This window comes from Mesoplodon mirus (genome assembly GCF_964341445.2).
Source record: "Mesoplodon mirus genome assembly, chromosome: 4".
In the NCBI taxonomy this organism is placed as follows: domain Eukaryota; kingdom Metazoa; phylum Chordata; class Mammalia; order Artiodactyla; family Ziphiidae; genus Mesoplodon; species Mesoplodon mirus.
This window is the reverse complement of record NC_138979.1, coordinates 111,524,462-111,552,195: the sequence shown is the minus strand read 5'-3', so window position 1 is coordinate 111,552,195 and position 27,734 is coordinate 111,524,462. Positions and strand designations below refer to the sequence as shown.

At 42.7% G+C, this 27,734-nt stretch overlaps 1 protein-coding gene across 3 annotated transcripts in view; it reads right to left on the bottom strand.

The window, feature by feature from the left end:
* Window positions 1-27,734, bottom strand: part of RYR3 (ryanodine receptor 3) — a gene marked incomplete at its 5' end in the record, with an annotated part of 560,922 nt that overhangs the window by 358,955 nt on the left and 174,233 nt on the right. For all 3 annotated transcript variants that reach the window (XM_082617154.1, XM_082617153.1, XM_082617155.1), the window contains one exon: window positions 10,284-10,403. In XM_082617154.1, the coding sequence (XP_082473280.1) occupies window positions 10,284-10,403 (120 nt within the window). The remainder of the gene's footprint in view (window positions 1-10,283; window positions 10,404-27,734) is intronic.

The following is a 27,734-nucleotide window of genomic DNA, read 5'->3' as shown; positions in this document are numbered from 1 at the left end:
CCCGGTCTGGGAGGTTCCCACATGCCATGGAGCGGCTGGGCCCGTGAGCCATGGCTGCTGAGCCTGCACGTCCTGAGCCTGTCCTCTGCGATGGGAGAGGCCATGACAGTGAGAGGACCGCGTACCGCAAAAAAAGAACAACAAAAAAAAAAGTCATGTACCACAATGTTCATTTCAGCTCTATTTACAATAGCCAGGACATGGAAGCAACCTAAATGTCCATCGACAGATAAATGGATAAAGAAGATGTGGCACATATATACAATGGAATATTACTCAGCCATAAAAAGAAATGAAATTGAGTTATCTGTAGTGAGATGGATGGACCTAGAGTGTGTGATACAGAGTGAAGTAAGTCAGAAAGAGAAAAACAAATACCGTATGCTAACACATATATATGGAATCTAAAAAAAAAGAAATAAAAAACGTTTCGATGAACCTAGGGGCAGGACAGGAATAAAGAAGATGCAGATGTAGAGAATGGACTTGAGGACACAGGGAGGGGGAAGTGTACTGGGACAAAGTGAGAGAGTAGCATTGACATATATACACTACCAAATTTAAAATAGATAGCTAGTGGGAAGAAGCTGCATAGCGCAGGGAGATCAGCTCGGTGCTTTGTGACCACCTAGAGGGGTGGGATAGGGAGGGCGGGAGGGAGACGCAAGAGGGAGGGGATATGGGGATATATGTATACATACAGCTGATTCACTTTGTTATACAGCAAAAACTAACACAACATTGTAAAGCAATTATACTCCAATAAAGATGCTAAATAACAAGAAAAAAAAAAGAAGTAACGGGGACTTCCCTGGTGGTGCAGTGGTTATGAAGCTGCCTGCCAATGCAGGGGACACGGGTTCGAGCCCTGGTCCAGGAAGATCCCACATGCCACGGAGAAACTAAGCCCACATGCCACAACTACTGAGCCTGCACTCCAGAGCCCACGAGCCACAACTATTGGCCCATGTGCCTAGAGCTCATGCTCTGCCACAAGTGAAGCCACCACAATGAGAAGCAAGGAAGAGTAGCCCCTGCTCACTGCAACTAGAGAAAGCCCATGCAAAGCAACAAAGACCCAGCACAGCCAAAAGAAAAAAAAAAGGTAACAGCTGTCAAATTTCCAAACTTGATAAAAAAAAGACAAACCCAACCAAGAGATCCATAAAGCTCAGCAACATCTAGGCAGGATAAATAGAAAGAAAACCACCCTCAAATACATCATTCAAACTGCTGAAAATCAAAGATAAAGAAAAAATTCTTAAAACCTTCCAAAGAAAAAGACTTATTTCATATAGAGAAAGGATAAAATGATAGCTCCTTTTTCATTAAAAAAATAAATAAAAGCAGGCCAAAGACAAGACAACACCATCTTTAAAGTGCTGAAAGAAAAACGTCAAACCAGGATTTTATAACCAGAGAAAATATCCTTCAAAAACAGAGACAAAGGGCCTCCCTGGTGGCGCAGTGGTTGAGAGTCCGCCTGCCGGTGCAGGGGATGCGGGTTCGTGCCCCGGTCTGGGAGGATCCCATATGCCGCGGAGCGGCTGGGCCCGTGGGCCATGGCCGCTGGGCCTGCGCGTCCGGAGCCTGTGCTCCGCAACGGGAGAGGCCACAACAGTGAGAGGCCCGCATACCGCAAAAAGAAAAAAAAAAAAAAAAAAAAAACAGAGACAAAATAGGGCTTCCCTGGTGGCACAGTGGTTGTCCGCCTGCTGATGCAGGGAACACGGGTTCATGACCCAGTCTGGGAAGATCTCACATGCCACGGAGCAGCTGGGCCCGTGAGCCATGGCTGCTGAGCCTGTGCGTCCGGAGCCTGTGCTCTGCAACGGGAGAGGCCACGACAGTGAGAGGCCCGCGTACCACAAAAAAAACAAACAAAAACAAACAAACAAAAAAAGAGACAAAATAAAGATATTCTCAGTGAAAAAAAAAGCTGGGTGAGTTTGTCTCTGGCAGATCTTCACTATGAAAAATGCTAAAGGATATTCTTCAGGCTGGAGGAAAATCTACCAGATGGAAATCTGGATCTAAAGGAAAACCTGAAGAGCACTAAAAATGTTACATACCTGGATATTATTTTAATAAAAACCATTTTTTTCTTTTCTTAATTTCTAAAAGACAATTGACTCTTTGCAACAAAAAAATAAAGTATTGCACACTATATAACTTGTAGAAATAAAACACATGACAACAGTGCACAAAGGCTAAGGATAGTGATGTAATAGTAACTCACAGAAGATTGTGATAAGTTAAGGATTCATATTGTAATCCCCAAAGGAACTAGTGAAAAATAATACCAAGAAGTAGAGCTATAAAGCCAATAGAGGAGATAAAATGGGACATTTAAAAAAATATTTGATTTATTCTAAAGAAGGCAGAAAAGGAGAAACCGGGACAAAAACTAGGGGCATACATACACACACAGAACAAGTAGCAAGATAGTAGACTAAAACCCAATAGTATCAACTATTACAATAAACGTAAATGGACTGAACACTCCAATAAAACAGCAGAGATTATAGAATGGGGGGGAATCAACAATTAACTCTATGCTGTTTATAAGGGACATATTTTAAAAGTAAAGATATAAACAAGTTGAAAACAAAAAGATGGAAAAATATATACTACACAAACAGTAAGCATTAGAAAGCTTACAGCTAGATTAGTATCAGTCAATGTATATTATAAGACCAAGGATAGTTACATTTGATAATGAGAAAAGGACCGATTCATCAGAAAACAAACAAAAATTCTAAACGTGCACACCTAATAACAGAGTTTTAAAATACATATAACAAAATTGACAGAACTAACAAAAGACACAGGCAAATCTTCAGTTTTTAACATCTCTCAGTAATTGACAGAATACGTAGATACAATTTAGTACGAATATTCATCTTGACATTCGTAAAACACTACATTCAACAACAACAGAATGCAGTTTTTTTAAGTACATATGGAACATTCTTCAAGATATACCATATGCTGGGCTGAAAAATAAGTCCCAGTAAATTGCAAAGGATTGAAATCATACAGAGTATGTTCTCTGACCATATTAAAATTAAATTAGAAGTCAGTAACATAAAAATCTACATCCCACTAATTCATCTTATTTTTTAAAACCATTCGCTTATTGCTTAATCCTTTTTATCTAACTTACTCTCTCTGACTCTCCTTTATATGTCACTTTTAAGGTCACAAATGTCCTGCTGATCCTCAAATCCAGGCCTTTTAATGAATAAATTCAGTACATGGGTAACTTAACTGAATAACGCAACAGTTCCTGAGGACCTAATGTGTGTCTGACCCTCTGCTGGGGATAATAAATGCTATTGCTTAAATAGCACTTGGGATGTGTCAGGCCCTATGTAAGTACTTTACAATTATAAACCCTTGTTATTAAATCTTCATGATAATCCTATGAGATGGGAACATTTTTAAAGATGAAGAAACTGGCACAGAGAGAGAGAAGTCATTTGAACCATGGTCATAAAGCTATTAGGCAGTGAAGCCAAAATTACCAGCCCAGAAATTCTAGCTCCATGGCTGTGTTTCTTAACTGCTGTACTATACAGGCATACTTTTTGGGGTTTTTTATGTTTCACTTTACTGTGCTTTGCAGATATTGCTTTATTTGCAAATTGAAGGTCAGTGGCCACCCTATGTTGAGCAACTCTATCGGCACAATTTTTCCAACAACATTTGCTCACTTTGCATCTCTGTGTCACATTTTGGTAATTCTCACAATATTTCAAACCTTTTCATTATTATACTTGTAATGGTGAGCTGTGATCAGTGATCTTTGAGCTACTACTATGACTGGCTGAAGGCTTAGATAACGGTTAGCATTTTTTTAGCAATATTTTTAAATTAAGTTATGTACATTGTTACTTTTGGACATAACGCTATTACACCCTTAATACACTACATTATAGTGTAAACATAACTTTTAAATGCACTGGGAAACCAAAAACATTCGTGTGACTCACTTTATTGCGATATTTGCTTTATTGAAGTGGTCTGGACCCAAACCTGCAATATCTCTAAGGTATGCCTACATAGTCTTTGACTTTAGTGATCTCAGAATGGCGGAAGGCAGGAGAAAAGACAAGTAAACCATCCTACTGCAATGCAATGGATGTTCTGATCATCCCCCCACTACCCCATTTACAGTGTTTCTGTGCCATATATCTCAATACTGAGGCACTTAGTAATCTGCCTTATCACCCCTTTATGAACTTACTTTCTAGGAAAAAATATGATAATCTTTATATTGTAAAAAATTAGCTATAAAAATTTTAATATTGCTTCATGTGCTGAGAGCATTTGCATTTTAATAGATTCTGTTTGATTTAGGCAAAATACATATTTCTAACTTTGGAATGTCAGGCATTCAGAGGACACATGAAGGAAGGTTTGTGGGAGGGGTGTGGAGATCTGCCCAGGTATTCTTTTTTTTTTTTTTTTTTTTTTTTGCGGTACGCGGGCCTCTCACTGCCGTGGCCCCTCCCATTGCGGAGCACAGGCTCCGGACGCGCAGGCCCAGCGGCCATGGCTCACGGGCCCAGTCGCTCCGCGGCATGTGGGATCCTCCCAGACCGGGGCACGAACCCGTGTCCCCTGCATCGGCAGGCGGACTCTCAACCACTGCGCCACCAGGGAAGCCCTGCCCAGGTATTCTTAAAATCTAACCACTTGAAGAAATATGGCTTCTTTATAATTAAATAAGTAACAGTCATAATACTCTTTATTGATGAGCATTATAGAAATTAGACAGTGATTCGAGTTTGTAATAAATCATCTTCAGGAAGTCATTTAACTTTGTCTCAACTGTTATATCTTTCTTTTTCTGTAAATGAAAATAATATTTGCTCCATAGGGTTGTAAAGATTAAATGAAAGAAAGTATGTAAGCACTGCAGCATTACATGGCATACAGCATATGATGCTTGAAAACTGTTAAAAAACCAAAAAGATGTGTTAAGTCTCTTTATATTAATGTGTAAGTTTCTTTATATTATAAGACAAGGAAATTTTTGTTTTTGGGGTTTTTTTGCGGTATGCGGGCCTCTCACTGTTGTGGCCTCTCCCGTTGCGGAGCACAGGCTCCGGACGCGCAGGCCCAGTGGCCATGGCTCACGGGCCCAGCCGCTCCGCGGCATGAGGGATCCTCCTGGACCAGGGCACGAACCCGTGGCCCCTGCATCGGCAGGCGGACTCTCAACCACTGTGCCACCAGGGAAGCCCAAGACAAGGGAATTTTTTGAAGTAAGTTTTATAGTCATTTGTCCTTTCATAAGATCTCAAGTCCATAGAGAATATTACACACTAAAGTAACAATCAGAAGTTCAAAAAAGGGTATACAATTTCAGGCTGAGCCTCTGTCTGTAAATTTGCATAGGTCTAGTTTTTTAGGAGTAAACAGTAAATCTTTCTGAGCTGAAGATAATAAAAGCAACAGAAAATAAGGGTTTTTTAGCCAAGAATTCTATCCTAATTTATGTCATTCACATAATGATGTTTGCACAATCGCAAATGTTTAATTCTGGGTCTTGAGACCCTATACAAGTTTTCAGAAACCACAGCAGACTATTTTTCAGTTTTCAAAAGACGAGGTGAAAACAATAGTAATAAAATTTTCCCTGAAAATATTCAGTTTGAAAATTAGATATGAAACTGGATTTTTCATTTTGAATAAACCATGATAGTAAGACACAATGTTCCCTGACAGAGGTAGAACTTTTTTCTGAGACACTAGAGCCCAAAGGCTTTAGATGTGACACTGGCTTTTGCAGGGTACTAGGGTAAGTTGTTTCATTTCATCAACTGCAGTTTCATTATCATTAAAATCAGTGAAACAAACAAACCTCAGTCTGTTGCAACTGATTTTAAACAAAAAGTTCCCATATTTTTCCTCCTTTTTGATGCTCTACAATACAATTAAGGAAAGTGGAAGTCAGGATTTGGAAAGGTGTTGGGCTGCCGTAGTTAAGTAATGGTCATCTGTGAAGACTCCTATGGGATAAGGCTTACGAAATGTTCTCTTTCTGCATGAGAATCTGACCTTCAGTTAATTGTCCAGTTTTGTTCTTGGGACAACCTGATAAAACTGATATGTTAATTATGTTACTAGGGAACATTACTTAGGGTGAAAATGATCCCTGATTGGTAGCCTGTCTCTGGACTGGAAAGACCACCAGTATCTCATGGAAAGTCCTATATTTGTGATTTCCCCAACTATGATGACCCTTGTAGTGGTGGTGGTCCTTCGTGGGCATCTTAAAAGCTATGTCTATGGAGTTGTTACAAGATACACTGGCTCCTGGGGTACATGAGGCTTTTAAGCCATGGTGACTCCACACCTGCCTGATGTGGACCTTGTCTCTTTGAACTTGAGATGTCATTTGGGGTGGGGATTCAGAAGGCAGGCCCTGGATGGCTGCAAGGATTCCCACAGGAGTGCCTGACACTTCCCAGCAGGCAAGCTGTGGTTCCTGTCCTACTGAGCAGACTGGGGTCTATCAGCATCTTATGAGTCTGGATGTGAAGTTGAACCAAAGACAACCTGCCTGTGGACACTGCAGATACATCATAGATGAGATATAATAAGAACCAGAGGAAAAGTAGTAAATTCCTGATTCCTGGGAACACATTTTCCACTTAAAAATGACAGTCAATAAACATTTGCTGCTATTGATAAAATAGAGAAGAAACATTTCCCCTCGATGTTTCCTGGTCTCTGGTTTTAATCCTGAGTCTTCCCTACAAAACAAAATACCTTTTAACTCCCCAAGCTGTGCTCATTAGAATGGAAAGCTGAATAAGGGTGCTTTCAAGAATTAATATCTGCAGTTTAAGGGGCCTTCAGAGAAGGGTGGGCCATGACAAACAGGAATCAAAGTCACAAGAACTCTCCCAAGTGCTCAACAGTCTCCAGGTCTATAGCAAGTATTCACATTCTTATACTTTTGCTTCTTATTCTCCTACCCTCTCACTCCTTGCTTCAATATGACCTCTTTTTCTCAGGGCTCATATACTGAGAATCTCTTTTAAGTACCTTATCTCAACTGTTCTTTCTCTGAGGTCTTTCTTCTCCCTAGAGTTCACCTCAGTTTTATCTCTCTGAGCCTCAACTAGCTTGAAATACCCTTGACTGGGAATGCCCAAGGTCACCATTTGGCTCTGTAGCCAGCTGATAAGAGTGACACTTGAGGTCTCTGCCTCATGCCCAGTGCCAGGCTTGGGAATACACACGCCTTCTCACTTCATCGCATGGCTTATATTAGTTTCCAAAAGCCTAAGAATGGTCCAGCTGGTTGTGAAATCTGATGGTAGAGATTTAGGAGAAGTATCTACTGAAAAGGGAGGGGACAGGCCAGAAGAGGTGTGTGCATAGTTGGAGCTGGTTGTAGGAAAGGCTGAAGCCACAGAAAATGGGCTCATCTAGCAGGCTGCTCTCAGGAGCGGTGACAGGAAATACTGAAGACCTACTCTATCCTTTCCAGGAACTTTACCCTGTTTTTCTGTAAGAAGCCCTCATGGTACATTTTCTTCATACTGTATATAAAAGAGAGACACTCACATGATAGTGGGTGTGCTAACTGTAACAACTGGTATATCCTTTTAGGAAAGTAGTTTAATATTGTTTATCCTTCTGATATCATTAATTCTTCTCCTGGACATTACTCCAGGAAGCAAAAGTAAACCAACAAAACCACATACATGATTTTTTTGTTTTTAAATAACCACGAAGGCTACATAGCAATATGGAACTGGCTGAACCATGAAAGAAAAAAAGCGGAATGTCTGAATATCCACTATGAGTACGACTTTGAAAATATATGGGTACATGTGGACAAAGGCCAGAGTGCAAAACAAAAATGAAAACAGTTGTGACAAGGGAATACAGTTATAGATGATACATTTTATTTTGTTTAAAAATTCTTCAGTCGTGTTATCTTGTTTTACATTTAAAATGAAAAATTAAAATAAGAACAATCACTTAATCAAGTGGGGGTTAGGAAGGATTCGTCTTAACCCTAATGTATTTATGAGTGGTGTAGGTTATTATTTTTACACCTGTGAGATACAAAGAATTCTTAGATTATGACATACAGTTCTCTTTGTTTTAGGTAATCTGGTCTAGGTAAGAATAAATCACAATAGCCAGTGGTTAAATACAGTTTACAATGTGCTAGGTGGTTCACATATATTAATTCATTTAATCCTAATAACGACCTTATTAGGTAGGTCCTATTAAATTCCCACTAGGCAGAGGAGAAAACTAAGTTCAGAAAGGTGAGGTACCTTGCGCAAGGCCCTGGCTTAGCTGGTGAGTGGTGGAGATTCAAATTCTTGCCAGTCTGGCTCCAGAGCTGTGCCCTAAACCAACGTCCTATGACCCACTCAATGGATGACTAGAAAATGGTACCATGGGTTTCTAATTCGGGCCAATGCTCTTTCTACTGCACCAGGCTGCATCTTATCTGGCAGGTGAGAAAGCTGAAAACAAGACTGAGTGACTTGCTCAGGGTCACATGATGAGCTAATGGCTGAGAATTAACTTCTTGACTTATAATCTAATGATTTTCCTATTATCCCAGACTGCTGGGAACGAAAAGAAAAATACCTAGCTAAGAACAAAAGTAAATGAGAAAAGGCCTCAGGGAAATCAAGCCTAAGACCTTTAAAAAGATAAACCTCTTCCTTGTCTCTTTGCTCTGGCATTTATTTGAACGTGACCCTGTCCTACGTGCCACTGACATACATACGTCTGTGCTTGTGGATCCGTGACCTACACGGGAGGGGGCAGGGTGAGAGAGAAGAGAGGGCTCCTAGGAGATGCAGCCATCCCGGTGCACATCTGCTGCGCTAGGATTTGCCCAGACTCTGCATGTGTGCCTGTGGTGTATACGTTCCCGTGGAGAAATGACATATCAATCAGGTGGGCTCACTGGAAAATGTAACCATCTTCTGATTTAAAATTTAAAAAGATTCTGGGGCTTCCCTGGTGGCGCAGTGGTTGAGAGTCCACCTGCCAATGCAGGGGACACGAGTTCGTGCCCCGGACCGGGAAGATCCCACATGCCGCGGAGTGGCTGGGCCCGTGAGCCATGGCCGTTGAGCCTGCGTGTCCGGAGCCTGTGCTCCGCAACAGGAGAGGCCACAACAGTGAGAGGCCCGCATACCACCAAAAAAAAAAAAAAAAAAAAAAAAAGATCTGTAAGAAAAACTGAGCATGGAGGGGTGATGGTTAATTGTGCGCCAACTTGGCTAGACTACAGTACTGGGTTATTTAATCAAACACCAATCTAGGTTTTGATGCGAAGGCATTTTGTAGCTGTAATTAACATCTGCAATTAGTCGACTTTAAAGGAGATTACCCTTGATCATGTGGGTGGGCCTCCCCCAGTCAGTTGAAAGCCTTAAGAATAAAAACTGAGGTTTCTTGGAGGAGAAAAAAAATCTGTCTTAAGGCAGCATTAACTCCTGAGTTTCCAGTTGATCTGAACCTACTGATTTCAGACTTGCCAGCCTCCCTAATTGCATGAGATCCAGTTCCTTAAAATAAATCCATATCTATCCATCCATCCATCCATCCATCCACCCATCCATCCGCCCACCCACCTATCTAGAAAAAGGGAGAGATCCTATTGCTTCTGTTCCTCTGGAAAACTCTGGCTGATATAAAGGTCTTTCCAGGACTACAAAGTACTGTGAAAATACTGGGCACACAGATCCACGTGACATACAGTTCATGAAAAGCAGAAAGCAACTGAAAATGCAGGAAGCAAAGTTTGGCTGAGGAGAGATGATGTTACATGCCATGCTGCAGCTGGGGACCAGAGCAAACATTCCTCTCTGCCCCCAGGTCACAGCAGGCAGTTACAACAAATCTCAGCACAGTCACCGCTGAAAGTGATGAGCTTGCTGTGAAACACAGGTCCAAGGACCTATGAGTCCCTGTAGCAATAAAACGAGAGCTGGGAGTATAGAACATGCACTCAGATTTCTAGGAATTAACAACAAGGAAGGTGCTCCGGAGGTAGTAAAAGAACCTCCTCCATGAAGACTGACAATGACCTCAAGGCATCCCCCGTGTCCTGCTTCACTGAAAGACAGTGTTCTGATCTGCTTCCCATTTTAAAAATAAATGTGTCCTTTCAGATTCCTTCCTCACCATCCTGATCACCCTCACCACCATATCCCAGCAGTCCCAGCCCCTAGACGACTTTGGGGTGCCAAGCGGGAAGGTGCAGCGTAGACAGTCAACCTCACCTTGGCTTCTGAAGTGGGTTCCAAGAAGCACAGGCGATTCCCAAGTCCCTCAGCCGCCAGGCAGAACTTCCTCTGTTCCTTGTGAATGTTGGCGATGCACTGAAGGACCACTTCATCTTCCTGCCGGGGGAACAGAGACCCATGTGAGCAGTGAGGGGGCTACATCCCCACGCAGAGCCAAGCCCCCAGGGCACCTCGCTGTGCCTTTAACAGGTACGCTGAGGGGCACACGCCTTTGAATATTAGATAAAGGAGACTTCGTTCTTCACATGGCACAGCCGAGCTCATCCCCTGAGTTAGGACTCTCCTCAAATCTGGGGTGGGGTCAGAGAGAGCAAGTACATGGAACAGAGGTACTACTTCAATACACAGCGTGAGCCTCACTTGTGAAATGTACAAACTGCCCACCATCCAAGCGAGCAGTTGGTTTCAACACTTGAGTGAAGGTGAAAGTAAACCTAAGCGCTCTCTCCAAAGAAACAATGAAACAATGAGGTGAGATGGAGGGAGACAGAGACAATGAGGTGAGATGGAGGGAGGTGGGATTTGTGGAGGAAAAGTCCATTTTATGTCGGGGAGAGAAGAGACGTGTTTTGTCGGGGGGCGGGGGTGCATGCAGTGATAAGGCACCTGCCGGAGGTGACAGAGGAGGCTGTGGAGAGAGGCAGCATATGGGTGTCAGACATACGGGAAAGGAAGACAGAAAGAAACCTGGAGGAGCCAGACTGGAAGGAGATGCTCAAGGCTGAGTGGGGGAGCCACTCTGGATTCCCAAGGAGGCATCAGTCTCAAAAGCAGCCCTCCTCCAACTGCAGACACCTTGTTTGAATGGCATTCCTCTGGTTGATGGTCCAGAAATGAGGCTGACCTCCATTTACACTAATATGCTCACCCCGTGCTCAACCCTGCCTGAGGCGGAGAGGAAAACCTTCTCCGCTACCGCCTGACTTTGGGTTGCAAACATCAAAAAAGATTTCCAGGCGTGGTGAAGTTAAAGGAGTAACCAGAGAAGCACCAGGTGGAGCTTTCTCCTTAGCAATGGCTCTCCTGTTCCCGTCTCATTCCCATGTCCCCGGTGTTAGTGTCTGTCCTGGAGTATTGGAAAGGCATACTAAATAGGCACGGTTTCTCTTCACCTGTGTCTACAGCATATGTGGTCATGTGGAAAAATGAAATCCTCTACTTGGTGGGAACATGAAGAGAGTCAATAGAACCAACCCCCAGAAAGACGGCTGTAGGTGCCCAGGGACTGGCTAGGGGCAGCAGGGAAATTCAAGAAGCCACAAACCACAGGCAAATGAGGTGCAGACTGAGGGAATAAAAAAAAGCTCCACACTTTCACTAGCACTGAAATGTCACTGTTCATCACTAAATTGAGTCAGTAATAAATTCAAGCCTCTGCATCTAGTGAAGCCAGAATTCAGTCTTCGTTTGATTTGAGACAGAAGAAAACTCCAGAATACCACTATTCTCCAAATGTGGGCTCAGGGAAATCTCTGACAAGGATGAAGTTTTTCCCCGGGGGGAGTCTCCCTCAGATCCCACAGCAACCAGCGGTGATACCATCCTCCCTAAGGGGCACAGGCCGTGGGGGAGTACTCTGAGTTGATGGAAGAGTGCTACAAAACAGTGGCCGTGGGCGTTAAATGGTCTGTACTGCAAGAGGCAATCCTCATAACACATAATTTACCTGTCCAAAATGTCAAGAGGACCCCTGTTGAGAAATATCTAAATATCTCCCACCTACGCACCACTCCCCAGTGAAAACAGGAAAATCTGGAAATCATAGGAGCGGTTCTATGGACCAGACTTTTCACGAACTAGTGAGAGTCGACAGGGTTTTCTTTTCAATATGTGTCTTAGAGAATCTCTTTCCATGATCTCCTTTCCCATGCTCTTTGCACCCCAAAGTGCCCAAACCACCTTGCACTAGCTGCCTTGGGATCTTTGTCTTCTGAAATTGACCTGTGCTATAACTCACATCCTCACAACCTAGGCTGCCAATCAACTGATGAAATAAAAGAACTGCCCTGGGGACTTCCCTGGTGGTGCTGTGGTTAAGAATCCACCTGCCAATGCAGGGGACACGGGTTCGAGCCCTGGTCTGGGAAGATCCCACATGCCGCGGAGCAACTAAGCCTGCGAGCCACAACTACTGAGTCCGCGAGCCACAATTACCGCAGCGCGCGTGCCTAGAGCCTGTGCTCCACCACAGAGAGAAGGCACCGCAACGAAGAGTAGCCCCCACTCACTGCAACTACAGAAAGCCCGCACACAGCAACAAAGACCCGATGCAGCCAAAAAATAAATAAATTAAAAAAAAAAAAAAAGAATTGCCCTTGCTCAGCAACCACTTCCTAAAGAGCACCCATGTACAGGTGCTGTCCAAGTCAGCACTGTGGGGGACACAGGTGGTGTGGGACTCTGGGTCAAACTCACCCTTCTCCAAACACTTTCGCATTTTTCCACATGCTGTCTGGAATCGTATGCTCCGTGCTGACCTGGCTACAGACACCACCTGGCGTGGCAGCCCATACCTGCCTTCGCTCCAGACAGCAGCTATTATCTCCACAAACCTTCAATAGACAGACATCTGGATCCTTGGAGTGCTTGACCCAGAAATCTCTGCACCATTTGGAATCATAAGATGAGTTAATTTAACCCATCTCATGAATTCTCTTACTCCCTAGTGAAACACAGAACACAAGTTCCTCCCAGTTACCAGCCCTATCTAGTTTACTGATCCCTACATTGATGTATACTTTCTCCCCTCTTGTTATCTCACTTCCTTTCTCCCTTTGCTTTAAAGCAAACCTGGGAATTTCCAGATAATTCCATTTCCAAGGAAGCCCCTTTAATTGAAGGTTGGAAATTCTTCCACATTTGTCATCTCCTCTCCCCAGAAGCTCACGCTCTCCTCACATTCCCCAATGCCAACTCAGATCATTCCTCTTCTACTCAGGTGCAAACACTCTTCTAGTTTGAGACACATGATAGCCAATCTCCACATCTTCTCTGGCAATCTATCAACAGACTAGTTACTTCTCCCACCATTTATCTGACTCTTAATGACAATCAGGACATTTGATAAACATTTTTGTGTGATTTCAACACACATGTACTGACTACCTTCCAAGGGCAAAGAATTCTTCCAGGGTACCGTGGAGTATACCAGGTTTTATAAGAAGATCTGTTAATACTGTCATGATGGAACTGACAGCTGAAAGCCCAGCCCATAGCCTTTCTCCACTCCACTTCAGCCATCATCTCAAGTAACTTCAAGGTTCATGTGGACAATCTATTCAAGAAGAACACCTAGACCTAATGACTGCCGCTCTGTTTTAGTAACACACTCTAATGAACATTCCCTGTCATAACCTAGAATGATTCCAATTCTAAAATCCAAAACTAGACTATCTCACTCTATAGATGCAATCTTCTCACTTGCTTGCATTCTCATTCTCTTTCACTATTCTTGCTTTTCCCTTCATCAAGACGTTTAGTTCCAAGAGGGCACTGCCATCTCCATTATTTTCACCACCCCAGCAAGGAAAATGACTGATTTTTTGATAGAGAAAACAACACAACTTTGAAGTTTTGTTCTACTATAAATTTATGGATTTTTTTTTTTTTGGTAATGCATGCTCAGCTTGTTTGAATCTTTATTCACTGGAACAAGACCATAAAATTTGTCCTTTTTTGTAGGACTTAACAGCAGATCCAACACAGTCAATATCAAATAATTATACCTTCCATCTGTAAGAGGGCACAATAATCAGTAATGGTAAGACCTTTCAGACCCAGCCTCTGTCGTTAAAGGTGAGGGGTATGAATCCCCTAGGTCCCCAGGAAATAATCTCTGTAAGATCACATAAAGTTTTCTGGCTTTCTACCAAATAAGTCAAAAGGTCTCTGCCTGGCTTTTTTTTTTTTTGGCTGCGTTGGGTCTTTTTTGCTGCGCGTGGGCTTTCTCTAGTTGCGATGAGCGGGGGCGACTCTTCCTTGCGGTGCACGGGCTTCTCATTGCGGTGGCTTCTTTTGTTGCAGAGCACAGGCTCCAGGGGCCGGGCTTCAGGAGTTGTGGCATGCAGGCTCAGTAGTTGTGGCTTATGCGCTCTGGAGTGCAGGCCCAGTAGTTGTGGCGCATGGGCTTCGTTCCTCCGCGGCATGTGGGGTCTTCCTGGACCAGGGCTCGAACCTGTGTCCCCTGCATTGGCAGGCGGATTCTTAACCACTGTGCCACCAGGGAAGCCCTCTGTCTGGCTTTTAAAGCGTCCCTCCCCACCACTGTTGCGTTCTCCCCTCCACCTCTAACCTTATCTCTCCTCCATTCCTATTGCCTACTGTCTCCCAAATAAGTCTTGCTCAGCATCCATGAAATGCTCCTTCTTGAAATCCCTCCATTCCTTCATTCGACTCTGTATTCTCCTAGTTCTCCTACCTTTCCAATGGATCTTTCCCATGTTCCCTTTCTCCAGCCACCCCTAAATATAGGGATTGCCCAAGGATAGGCCTTTGTCATTTTCCCTTAGCAATCCCATCCATTCTTCAGGCTTCCAGTTTTATTCTGAGAAGTCGTTATGCCATCTGTACCTCCAACCTGAAGGCATCCCAAGGTCCCAAACCTCCACCTATTCCTAGGTTGATCCACAGACTTATCAATGCCTCAAAGCAATATGCCCCAATGCATCAAAAGGCTTCCTTTTCCGTCTACTCTTATTTTATGTTTGTGTTTGTTCATGACACATCCAACCCCTCTGCAGCCCAGGCTCAGCATCATCACCCTCTGTCTATCTATGAGCCTCCTCTCCCTCCTATCCTACAGCAAACGGGCCAGAGGAAAGAGAGACTGGAGCTCTAGAGCCCAGGACAAGGCTATAACAACACCCAGAACTTTCTTCCTCTGGTCTGTTCCTGGAGGCGTAGCTCCGACCTTATCATTCTCCTGCTGAAAATCCACTATGACTGTCTACACTATCCATAAAACAAATATAAATTTCTTGAACTAGCAATATGAGGACCTTCACCTTCCAGCTTATCTTCCCAAGTTCTTCCCTACAGATGTCCTTCGTCTTCTTTACCTCCATGCCCTTACTCATGCTGCCTCTAATTCTAAAGCTGCCATGATTTGCCCTATTTTTCCAAGTTCATAGATTCCCTAGCCTCCCAAGCTTGGCTCAAATACCACATTCTTTATGAAGCCCAGGTGATCTCACCTCTCCTGCCGAACTTCCATAGCAATTATCACCCTACTCTTGCATTATGATTACTCATATGCATGTCTTATCCCTAGCTACATTTTATATTTGGAAATGGCTCATGTTTGCTGATCTCTGATTGTGTAACAGGCACTGTGCTTTATGCACAATAACCCATTTAAGCTTCACATCAACATTATGATGTAGGTACTATTGTAATATCTATTTGACAAATGAGAAGCCCCTGTGCAGAGCAGTAACTTGCCTAAGGTCTCATGGTGGCAAGGGGTAGAGCCTGGTATCCAGTCCAGGCTCTATATCCATGGTCTCTCTCAGCTCCTCTCAGTTGACTTTGTACCCCTTGAAGGCAGGATCCCCATCTGGTTCAAGTTTACACCTATCAGGATACTCACAAGTATGGCACCTTATACACATTATACACCCAGTTATAATTTATTGAATGGGCGTGTTTTCACCTTGTGACCCCAGTTATTTACAAACTCTGCTAGAGCAGAAAACTGCTTCCCCATCCAAGCTGGGAACATAATGTGTTTGGTAAAATCACGTTGACTGATTGGGATATGGAATCCGATTAAAAGAATAGATTTCTCTACTCTCATGTAACAATAGTTATTGTAGAAAGGGTCACTGCTTCACTGGTGAGTCAGAACTGAGTAATCTCATCAAAAGAGAACAGACGTTGACATAATGAAGTAATAGGGAATAAGCAATGATGAGGCTTTGGAGTCCATTTCAAAATTTTTTAGTTTCTGTTGCTTAATTATTATTATTACTGATAATAATAACCCTTCACTCTATACCAGACACTCTACTGAAATTTCCCCCCCGATTATTTAACACTCACATCAACACAACCATTCTAAGAATGAGGAGACCAAAGCTCTAAGGAATTAGCCAATTTTAATGAATGACCATTTAATGAACAGCCATTATGTGCCACCATGTTCCAAAATCTCAGTTTAATCCTTACAACCACCCTTGGATAGGTACTAATATTGTCTCTATTTGTGGATAAATTGGTTGAGGCATAGAGAGGTTAATTAATAACACTGCATAGCATGGAAGTGACAGATTCTGACCTTGAACCTAGGATTTCATGAATCAGGAGCCTGTCCTCTTTACCATGGTGCCAAATTGGCTCTCGACTCCAAGAGACCGACCTTTGCAATAGGTCTGAAACTTGTCTTCCAGACTCTAAGGCCCATGATGATGGTGTCGATAAAAATAGATACATCCCAGCCCTCTCACGAGGCCATACAACTTTAAAAAGTAACCAAATCACAGAGCACAATGCCAGAGAGAACAGCCGGAGAACTGAAGAACAAATAAAACCAAATTTCCCTGTGTCCCATGACTATAACAATGGAAGGAGTGACCATCATCCCCAAACTTGTAGCAGAGGGGAGAAAAAGATTAAAATCCAAGGTGTATCATATATCAGCATCCTTCCAAGCTATGTGGTTCACGAGCACCAGCTATTCCTGTCATAGCTTGAGCCTGTGGTGGTGTTGAGTGATTGTCCCTGAACAAGAATATACAGCCTTCAGCTCTTTTTGCTGAGATTTCAGATTATCACAGGTCGCCTCTGACAAAGTAAAGTTCTTTCTGTACTCTGCTAGCTAAAGAACTTTGAACTTGAAAATAAATGGAGTTTGCCTATTCTATCCCTACTGCTCCTTTCTTACCCCCTGGCTCCCAGCCCAAGGACTGGAGTGTCCATTTTCGCCATCTCGGAGTTGATGGCCAGAGGCACCTGGGCTCTCCCTCTTCTCTCTGGGTCATTCGCAAAGGACTCTTTGGGACAAAACAAAATGGTTGACAGCCCTATTTAAGGTAGATCATTAGGCAGCTGATGACAGCCCTATAGTGAGCTGTGCACATCACTGGTACAGAGAAGCGCGGGAGCACGTGGGACAGAGTGCAGTCCAGCAGATTTCATGGTCCACGTTTAAGTGCAGATATGACTGCAGAGGACAATCCATAACCATTTACTGCTTTAAAAAGGAATATGTGGCCTAGCTACTCATCTTGAACATCAGGCACTATTTTGGGAACTGATACAGTTAGAGCTACCTGCTAAATATATACAGACATGGGTAACAGAGCTCATTCTAAGGCTTTACCCCAAAGCATCTCTTAAATGAAAAATAAGTGGGCTATTGGGATGACGAGACCATCCACAGATTATTTCACAAGGATTAATGGCACTGGCGGTCTACTGTACATTCTCAGTATCAATCATTTTAACTATTTGCTTCCTTAGCTTCGAAGCTCCTCAGGAGCGGGGGCCTCTCATTTCCCTGTGACTCCTCAGTGCCTGGCACTGAGTAGAAAAACACAAATATTTGTGAATTTAATGAAAGAATCATATATTTTGTTTTGTTTTGTTTTTTTGCGGTACGCGGGCCTCTCACTTTTGTGGCCTCTCCCGTTGCGGACGCGCAGGCTCAGCGGCCATGGCTCACAAGCCTAGCTGCTCCGTGGCATGTGGGATCTTCCCGGACTGGGGCACGAACCCGTGTCCCCTGCATCGGCAGGCAGACTCTCAACCACTGCGCCACCAGGGAAGCCCCTAGAATCATATATTTTGAAAACAACTCATAAGATTAACAAAATATTTATGTATAAAAATTGCACCATAAAGAGACTTCTGTATTTTCTTACTTGCAGCATCTAGGATGCCAACATGGAAATCGTTGGGATATACAGAAGGCTCTATGATACCCTGTTCACTTCCACCATGACCCTATGAGACCTACAAATATTCTTAATCCCATTTAAAAAATTATGAAGCTAAAGGTGATGACTAAGGGAGGAGATTAACTAGCCTGATGTCCAGCTCTAGAGGCTGACATTATGTTGTGTCTCTAAGGATAACATTTCTAGGGGTTTGCTGTTGCTATTGTCTGTTTTGGTTTTAGTATGATTACACCTTTGGAACTCATTGTTTTTCCAATCTGTCAAAACTTAGGAATGGCTCCTATCTCTGGTTCCTTATTACTCATTGGTTGCTGTGAAATGCAATAAAATGGAAATGACAGGATCCCAAGAGACAAAGATGATATAGTTTATCATTCCTCCCTTTTTAAAATACTTTCATTATTTGGTTCATCGGGTAGACTTTCTCTTGCTTTTTGCTCCTATTCACTAGCAGCTCCTTCTCAGGCTCCTTGGCTGGCCCAGCCTGTGTAATGCTGGAGTAGTGCTCCCACACTATTCCTCAGAGCTCTTTTCTTTATCTGAACTCCCCTCCCCGGTCATCTCATTTGGTTTCATGGCTTTAAAAACCATATGTAGTCATTAATATTAATGACTCTCAAATTTGTATCACCAGCTTAAACTTCTCCTCTGAGCTCCAGACTTGTATCTCCAGTTGCTTAATATGCCCAACTCCTAATCATCTCCCCTGTACATTCCTCCTGTGATCTATCTCAGGACATGGCAACTCCATTCTTTAGATGCTCAGGTAAAAGAAAAATCTGGAAGTCATACTGATTCCTCTTTTTTCTCACCTCACTTTCACACCAGCAACAAATCCCACCCATTCTACCTTCAAAATACATCTGATTGGACCATCTTGCATCCTCTTCACCACCACCACCTGGTCATGCCATCACCTCATCACCATTACTGCAATCACCTCTGAACTTATTCCCCACTCGTATCTTTTTTCGACACAGTAGGCAGAGGAAGGCTTTTAACTGAGATCATGTCTCTCCACTATTCAAAACTCACCAGTGGCTTTCTGTCTTACTCAGGAAAAAGGCAGAATTCTCACTGTGGCCTACGAGGTCCTAAAAATATGTCCACCTGCCTGTGATCCCTCTTCTATCACTCTTTTGCTTGCTTAGTTTCAGCTGCACTGGCCTCCTTCTAGGAGCTCAAATTTTTGAAGCATGCTCCTCCCTGAAACCCTTTGCACTGGCTGTTCTCTTTGCCCAGAATGTTCTTCTCCAGATCCCTGCAGGGCTCCTTTCCTCACTTCTTTTAGGTGTCTGCTCAGTGTGAGTTTATCAGAGAGGCCTTCCCAGGTTAACCCATATAAAATTACAACCCCATTCCCACTCTGCACCCCCCATTTTGCTTAATCTGCCTTCTTTCTGCACGAGCACTTACCGCCTAAGAATATGTGCTTGTTTGTTTCTTATCTCTTTCCTCCTTCATTAGAATGTAACCTCCATGAATACTGTTTTGTTCACCACTGTATCTCCAATGGCCAAAACAGTGCCTGGTACAGGTAGGCACTCAGCCACCAAATAAAAGACTAGTGGTTTTATTTCCTATTAAATACAGTGCCCTCCAAAACTGATGAATTCGTTACACCCTTTTATTCCTTTACAGGAAGCGTCCAAACATTCCTCAGTTTCAGCTGGAATTGCTTATGTTAAGGGCTGACAAACAAAAGAAGCAACCCACAGCCTACAACCCTCTGGCCCTCTCTGCTCCAGCAACCGAAAGAAGTGTCCTGTTTCCTCTTTGTAACTTTTTCCATTGCCGAGAAGGCTGAATGTGAAGTCTGATGATAAAATCGACTCAGCCTCTCCCATGGCTTGGTCCCTTTGGAACTTGGAGAGAAGAAGGCAAAGAAGAAAGCCTTCCCTGAATTTATTAGGGAGATCCGCAGGCACTAGGGTTCCCATATGCAATTAAGTCCCTCTCAGATAGAACATGCTGCTATGCGACATGGAAGAATGCAGTGACCTATGACATCTTCTCCTAAAAATAATGGTCAATTTATTTAAATTTTCGATTCTCACAGGATAGAAAAAATAATGATCTAGTTGGTACCAAGGGAATTTCAGGCCCCACAGGAAGGTTTTTTGCTTTGTTTTGTTTTACTAAAATTATTTGTAACTTGATATTTTGAATCCTTCTCCCCTACACCAGTGACCACACCTGGGAGCATACACACACCCCTTTGCTTTCTTTCTTCTTTAGGCACATCAGCCAGGATGAAGAGCGAGTGGGAAAAAGTTAGAACACTAAAACAACTCATGACGTTAGATGTCTAACCTAAGAGGGAGCCAGGGTCGATAATAGTTGTGGCAGGGAAGTCTCTGGATCTAACATTGCTCTGAACCTAATTTTAAAAAGGTGGGAGTGTAAACTGATGCAGTCACTATGCAACAGTATGGAGGTTCCTTAAAAAACTAAAAATAGAGCTACTGTATGATCCTTCAATCCCACTGCTGGGCATATATCCAGAGAAAACCATAATTCAAAAAGAGACATGCACCCCAATGTTCATAGCAGCACTACAGCTAAGACATGTAAGCAACGTAAGTGTCCATCAACAGAGGAATGGATAAAGAAGATGTGATACATATATACAATGGAACATTACTCAGCCATAAAAAAGAATGAAATAATGCCATTGGAAGCAACAGGATGGACTTAGAGACTTTCATACTAAGTGAAGTAAGTCAGACAAAGACAAATATCATATGATATCACTTATATGTGGAGTCTAAAAAAATGATACAAATGAACTTATTTACAAAACAGAAACAGACTCACAGACTTAGAAAACAAACTTATGGTTACCAAAGTGAAAGGGAGTGGGGAGGGATAAATTAGAAGTTTGGGATTAACATATACACACTACTATATATAAAATAGAATAACAACAAGGACCTACTGTATAGCACAGGGAACTCTATGCAATATTCTGTAATAACCTATACGAGAAAAGAATCTGAAAAAGAATAGATACATGTATAGGTATAAATGAATCACTTTGCTGTACACCTGAAACTAACACAATATTGTAAGTCAACTATACTCCAATATAAAATAAAAATTTTTTTTTAATTTAAAAAAGAAAAAGGGGGTTTGACCAGCACACTTCAACTTCCCATGTTTGTATATAACAGCTGATGAGTTTGCATACCTTCTCCATCTTAATACACCCTGAGCACCATAACCCCAGAAAGACACAGAGGATCCAATTCTGATTCTACCAACAGCACTACTGAGAGACCTTGATGAATTGTGCAACGATATCTGCATGTTTATGTTATCAGATCTATCTATCCTTTAGGTCAATTTCCTTTGCTTTTGTCATTGGTTCTGGGATCTGTGGCTTCTGACTTGAGGCATAATGCCTTCCCTAGGCCATGCAATTCACCCTTGACAGTCAACCAACTTTTAAGTCAAATCTTCTAACAATCCCTACGCTCAGGGGAGTGGGTCACAGGACCATCTGTTTCTGTTTCTGGGACATAAACTAACTTTTGAGTTTCTTTCTACTAGCATAAGGCAGCGCCTCAGACAGGGAGCTGTCTGAAATTTTCCCCTTTAAGATTTGTAGAAAAAGCAAACAAAACTCAAGTATCCTACATGTAAGATACACTTGAATACTCTGTGTGTGTACATAATCACTCCAACTTACTGACAGATGTATCTGAAAGCAAGAACAAAGCATCCAGCAATTTCCATACACAATCTAATAGCTAGGGAACACTGTTCCTTTTTTGAAAAGGATGCTTGATGAAGCCAGTAGGTTATAATGGAATTTATGTGCTGACATTTAGATGGCTAAGTCTTTGAAAATAGATCACTTAAAGGCAAAAGAAGTGTTTTCATGTTTAATGGTGCATAAAGCCCTATGAACTGTCCAGGACTAGTTTCTTTAAAAAGTTATCCATGTCTTCCAGCTTACATACAATCATTCAAGAAATATTTGTGTGCCTACTGATGCACCAGATTCTGTTTCATGTCCTGGAGTGAAGTGGTGAACAAAGGCAAGGCATCTGCCCTCCTGGAGCCCCCAATCTAAGTGGGTGACTATATCGTCATATAGATTTGGCTCAAATGGGCTTTCTGTGGTAGTGGTTTGCAGAGACGATAATATAAATCGGGACCAGAGGAATTTGAGTAAGACAAAAGAACCCAGGAATATTTGAGATACTTCTCCCTCCTCCCTGACACCTTTTCTGTCCAGGCTGAGCTCCTGCGTATGTGCTTTTATCAGAGAACTTACACCTCTTGGATTTCTTATTGAAATCCCCTCTTACCAGATTTTTTTTCCTGCTTGGAAGGCAAGGATTACACCCTGCTCATCTCCACCTTGTTTGTGTGGTATCCCTAACACCTACCACATGGCCAACATGCCACAGATGCTTGTTGAATGAAAATCATGAAGGTGAGAAGAAACAGTGGATCAGAACGGTTGGTCAAAGCAGAGTAAAAAGCTGTAGACCACGAGTACCTAAAAGTCAGGAATCAAAACCAGACACTGTCGGGGATCATAAGACACACCTCATGAAGGGATGGAGGACCCATGAAAGCCAAGCCAAGCCAAGCTGAGCAGAGCCTGTTTCTACTAACAGGGATTCACTCTGACACATCCTCCTGGGGCAGGACTCAGTGTTTAGTTCTCAGAGTCTAGTCTGGGGTTAGAAGTTGGCTACTATGTGCAACAACTTCCCATACTTGATGGTTTCAATTCAGTGAGGCTCTTCCTATCACAAATCAGCGAATACACAGTGCTGAGGGAAGGTGTGTGCTAGCAGGCAAATTAAACATAAGGAGAACCTACCAGGCACAGGTTTAAAAACTTCATATTTTATAAAATTTCAAAAACCTCATCATGTTAGTCATCAGTATGCCTATCCTACAGGTAAAGCCACTTGGGCATAGGTTCAGATGTAGTAAGTAATGGCCTAGAGTCAGATGGCTATTGCTTTGTTCATCCATTATTCATTAATTTATGAAGTATTTATTAATGCCTATTATACGCCATGCACTGCTAGGTCCTGAGAAGACAAAAATGCATCAGAGCTAGCAAGTGGGGATTTCAATCTTGTTCTGTGTGACTCCAAAACCCACATTCTTCCCACTATACAGAGGCTCCTTGGTGAAGAAAACATTCCAGTAATTTAATAATTGACACCACTCCCACTTAGCAATGCTGTTTTTTCAATTTCTCACCTTACTGGGGCTGGTGGCAAGTGGGTGGTTGCAGCTGGAAGACTTTCATTGAAGGGGTAGCTTCCTCTTTCTTAAATAAAGTATAAACACCCAATTGTTTCTTGATCTTAGTCAAGTGCAAATAGAACTTCAAGCCCCAGGGTCATTCTTTTTGTCCACACTCCACCTCCACCATTCACTACCACACTGCCGAGCCTAAATCCTGCCAGAGACTTTTTTTTTTATAATTCCAGAGAGCACTACATTCTATGAACAGCCTTAGAAAATGCAAGTGCCCTTCTGCAGCAAAAGTCCTCAGAGTTCTTGGCCAAACCAAAATCTAATGAAAACGCAATAAAATTAAAAGCATATGAGATGGGGTGATTTAATTGGATTGCTTAATTCCTTTTGTTACACAGACTAGTATTTATTCCATATCCCTCATATTAAAAAAAATGTCTTATTGCCTTTTTTTCTAAATATAGTAACGTCTGGCTTTGAATCCTGACTTGCAATAATTTCAATCTCAGTCATGTTCAGGGAAGCTTTCCCCTCCCCAGGGCTGTGTAACAATCCCAGGAGATTTATATAGTCCATAAAATTTGGAGCAAAGCAGCTGGTCCTAAGTCCATCAAGACTGCTGCCAAGATGCTCATTTTCTAAGTCTGTGTGGTCCATTTGCTGGCAGGGATCCAGTAGTTCTTTACCCTTCTTAGGCACAGAGACTGTGGTCCCCAAGGTCTTGATGTTTCAGGATCAGCATCTTGATCTCCATCACCCTACCATCTCCTGGGTAATATATGGGCAGGGCTGAAGGTCTCTGCTACCTATGAAGCCCCTGCCATGCCCTTCTCTTCAGCCTCCAAAGCAAGGCTTCGCCAGGCTTGGCAACTTAGCCTCACCCTGTCCAAGTCTCGGGACCCATCCACTACTAGGACCACCCAAATCTTCACCTCCAAGAGACTTTGGGAAATAAAAGTCCTCAGAGCAAAAGGAAGCCCCAGATCTCCAGGACACAAAGCCTAGCCTTTCTTGATGAGAAAGAAAAGAAAGACATAGCTCATTTTTATTCTGTATTATTTTTTCCCAAATTTTTCTCACTTTGATGAGTCAACAGGAAAAAAACAAACCTGCCTCTGCTGCAAAGCAGTGGCGCTCAACCACACGTGAACATGAGGATGACCTGGAAGGAACGCTTTTAAAATATGCTGATACCGGGGCCCTACCCTGATCCAAATGATGGGAATCTCTAGGCAAGGGTGCTGGGTGCAGGTCTCCCCAGGTGACTGATGCACAGTGAGGGTGGAGAACTCCTTTCCAGACTCAGGTCAGAGGTGACAACTAGGGAAGTCAGAGGCGGCCGGAAGATACCCTGATACAGGTATGGAATCACAGGGGAAAAATAAGTGAGTTCTGGATGTGATAAAAGGAAAATCCTGGGGGAAAGATCAGGTATCCTCATTTCCTTTTCATCAAGGATCCAAAAGCTAGGCCACGGCTGACCCAAGACCCTCCAATCACCAAAGGCTGTCATCTGCGGGCCCCTCGTCTGGTGTGCTCCTCTAGAACATAGCCTGATTCCTTTTTTCTCCTTTTTGCTAGGCCTTTATAATGTTGCCTCATGAGACTCCTTCCCCCTGAGTACAGGGGGCTAGGAAGATGATCTGTCAGCTATAAGCGAATCACCAGGAGAAACTAATATCTCGCAGGCTCCTCCAAAACTAGGGAACGATAAATTAACAATGGATGAGAAGTTTGAAACAGAAAGCTAGCCAACCAACCAGCAAGTACTTACTGAATGTTCTCAGTGTACCTGACACTATCTATGCCATGACACTTGTGGCTCTTTCCTCTCCTTTCCCCAATCCACTCCCAAACCCCTCCTTGACAAGTGTGAGTGACTTTCTGATAACTTCAACGAAGAGCAAGTAAAACCATTTTGAATGAATAACACTCTTTACATTCCCTAAAGAAACAGAAGTGCTTTGCAGCTAGGGACAACCGAGCCTCAAAACGTATAAGGGAGGGCTTCCCTGGTGGCGCAGTGGTTGAGAGTCCACCTGCCGATGTAGGGGACACGGGTTCGTGCCCTGGTCTGGGAAGATCCCACATGCCATGGAGCGGCTGGGCCCGTGAGCCATGGCCGCTGAGCCTGCGCGTCCGGAGCCTGTGCTCTGCAACGGGAGAGGCCACAACAGTGAGAGGCCCACGTACCGCAAAAACAAAACAAAAACGTATAAGGGAACTGTTCAGAGTTGCCCAGTGGCCGATTTTGGAAGAGAAGCAAGTTCTCCCCACCCCTCCTCAGTAACACAGTTCCTTCCCAGTGTCAGGAGTCAGCATATCTAAACAATGTTCCAAAGCTAACAGGTATCCATCTTTTTCTTTGGCACATATTTTTTTCTACCTGGAAATAGGGAGAGCCATGATAGTCTTCTTCCCTAAAGGTGAGGAATATTTATGGCTGGGATCACACAATGCTAAATAATTTGTGGGACTTAGAAGTAAATGTATTTCAAACAAACTTGAAATCACAGCTCATCTATAGGTGGCTATGGATGTGTTGAACACAAGCAGAAGTCCAGTCACTGCAATATTTATGGTCCCAGGGATCAAGAACCTTTCCTTTAATAATTTTAGGTTGTAAAACCCTGAGTTGACTTAGAGTTAAGCATCACTATCCACTGCTTTTATTATTTTGGCTTTTTAAAAATTGAAGTATAGGTGGTTGGGAAATTAGGAGGTTGGGATTAATATATACACACTGCTATATATAAAATAAATAACCAACAAGGACCTACTGTATAGCACAGGGAACTCTGCTCAATATTTTGTAATAACCTATATGGGAACGGATCAGAAACATACGTATATATGTATATATAAGTGAATCATGTGATATCCACCGGAAACTAACATGACATTGAATCAACTATAATTCAATTAAAAAGTTTAGAAGGGATTAAGTACATTTCTGAAGAAAAAACTGAAGTATAGGTGATTTACAATATTATCTATATATAATTATTATTATATTAGTTTTCTTTTTTATGAAGCAGATCAACGATCCAGAAATGCCCCTATTTTATCCTACAGTTGCAACTAATTGTAGTTCTGATGATTTTTGATTCAGCCTTGACTGACTAAAACTGTACAGAGCAGACCACACCAGGAACAGCCCAAAGCAGTATCCATCTCTACCAGCAAAATGCTAAGAAAGTGCACATGCCCTCACTCTTTCCCTGCATTGCCATGATCACGTTCTCCTGTGCAAATATCCCTTCAGACCAAGATAAGGGGAGGAAAAGTGGTCTACATGCAATCATAGCGTGTTTAGAGGAGAAGCACCTCAGCAGTCATTGAATCCAAACTTCTTGGGAGTTCATTCACACAAATGAGGGGGAAAATTCACATGTGAAGCTCCAAAAGATATCATAAAAACCTCCTGAAAGATGTAATATTGAGTACGATTTTGCACACTTCTCTTTCCAAATTAAAAACCTCTGTCATGGGCTACCCTGCTCTGCCTACCCACAGCCAGTACTTGTTAACTAGTTAATCCTCTTGGTATTCTGCGAGATCAATTCTTTAGGCTTTATTAGAGTTATTTGGCCTGGGGAATTCCAAGTAGGAAGGAAATTTATTATTCATCTGCAAGTAGAGGCAGGATTGATATATGGAAGATGGTAACCATCTGTCATCCACTGAGGTCAGAATGAGACAGGAGAGCCCTAAAGATGTAGCAGAAAAGACGAAAATGAGATACGAGGAAGGTCTTACTGCAAGTGAGGGTTAAACACGACCATAAATTATCAAGATTGGATTACAGTTATTTACAAACGGAATACAGAAACATCTCCTCTGGGAGTGTTTAAAGTATCTTACGATTGGAATTCTGTAAGAACACAGCTCTGAGGAAATAGCCATTATAATAAGATTATTTTTGGTCGATTTACCCAATTTTAGCACCTTGATACTCATGCACTTGACGTGAGCTCCACAAAAAATGCATCAACTGTGTTTAATTCTTCCTCTCCTCTGTTTAGCATGGCATTATGTGCAAATAAATAGGCAATAAAGTATTTTTGTTGCTCTCTGTTTAACAAGGTAGACAGTTGTGCCTAATTCTTTTGTCTAGAACCAACATCCAGAGACCCGGATTCCTGGGGTCTGTCCCTTGTGACAATGTGACAAAGCCTCATCCATTTATTCAATAATGTGTGATATTCTCTCTGCTCCTGAAGCCAGTTGCTTTCACTTTAGGTCACCAGTAACCTCCAATTTGTCACGTCTGGGGGATCTTTTCTGACTTTGTCTTTCT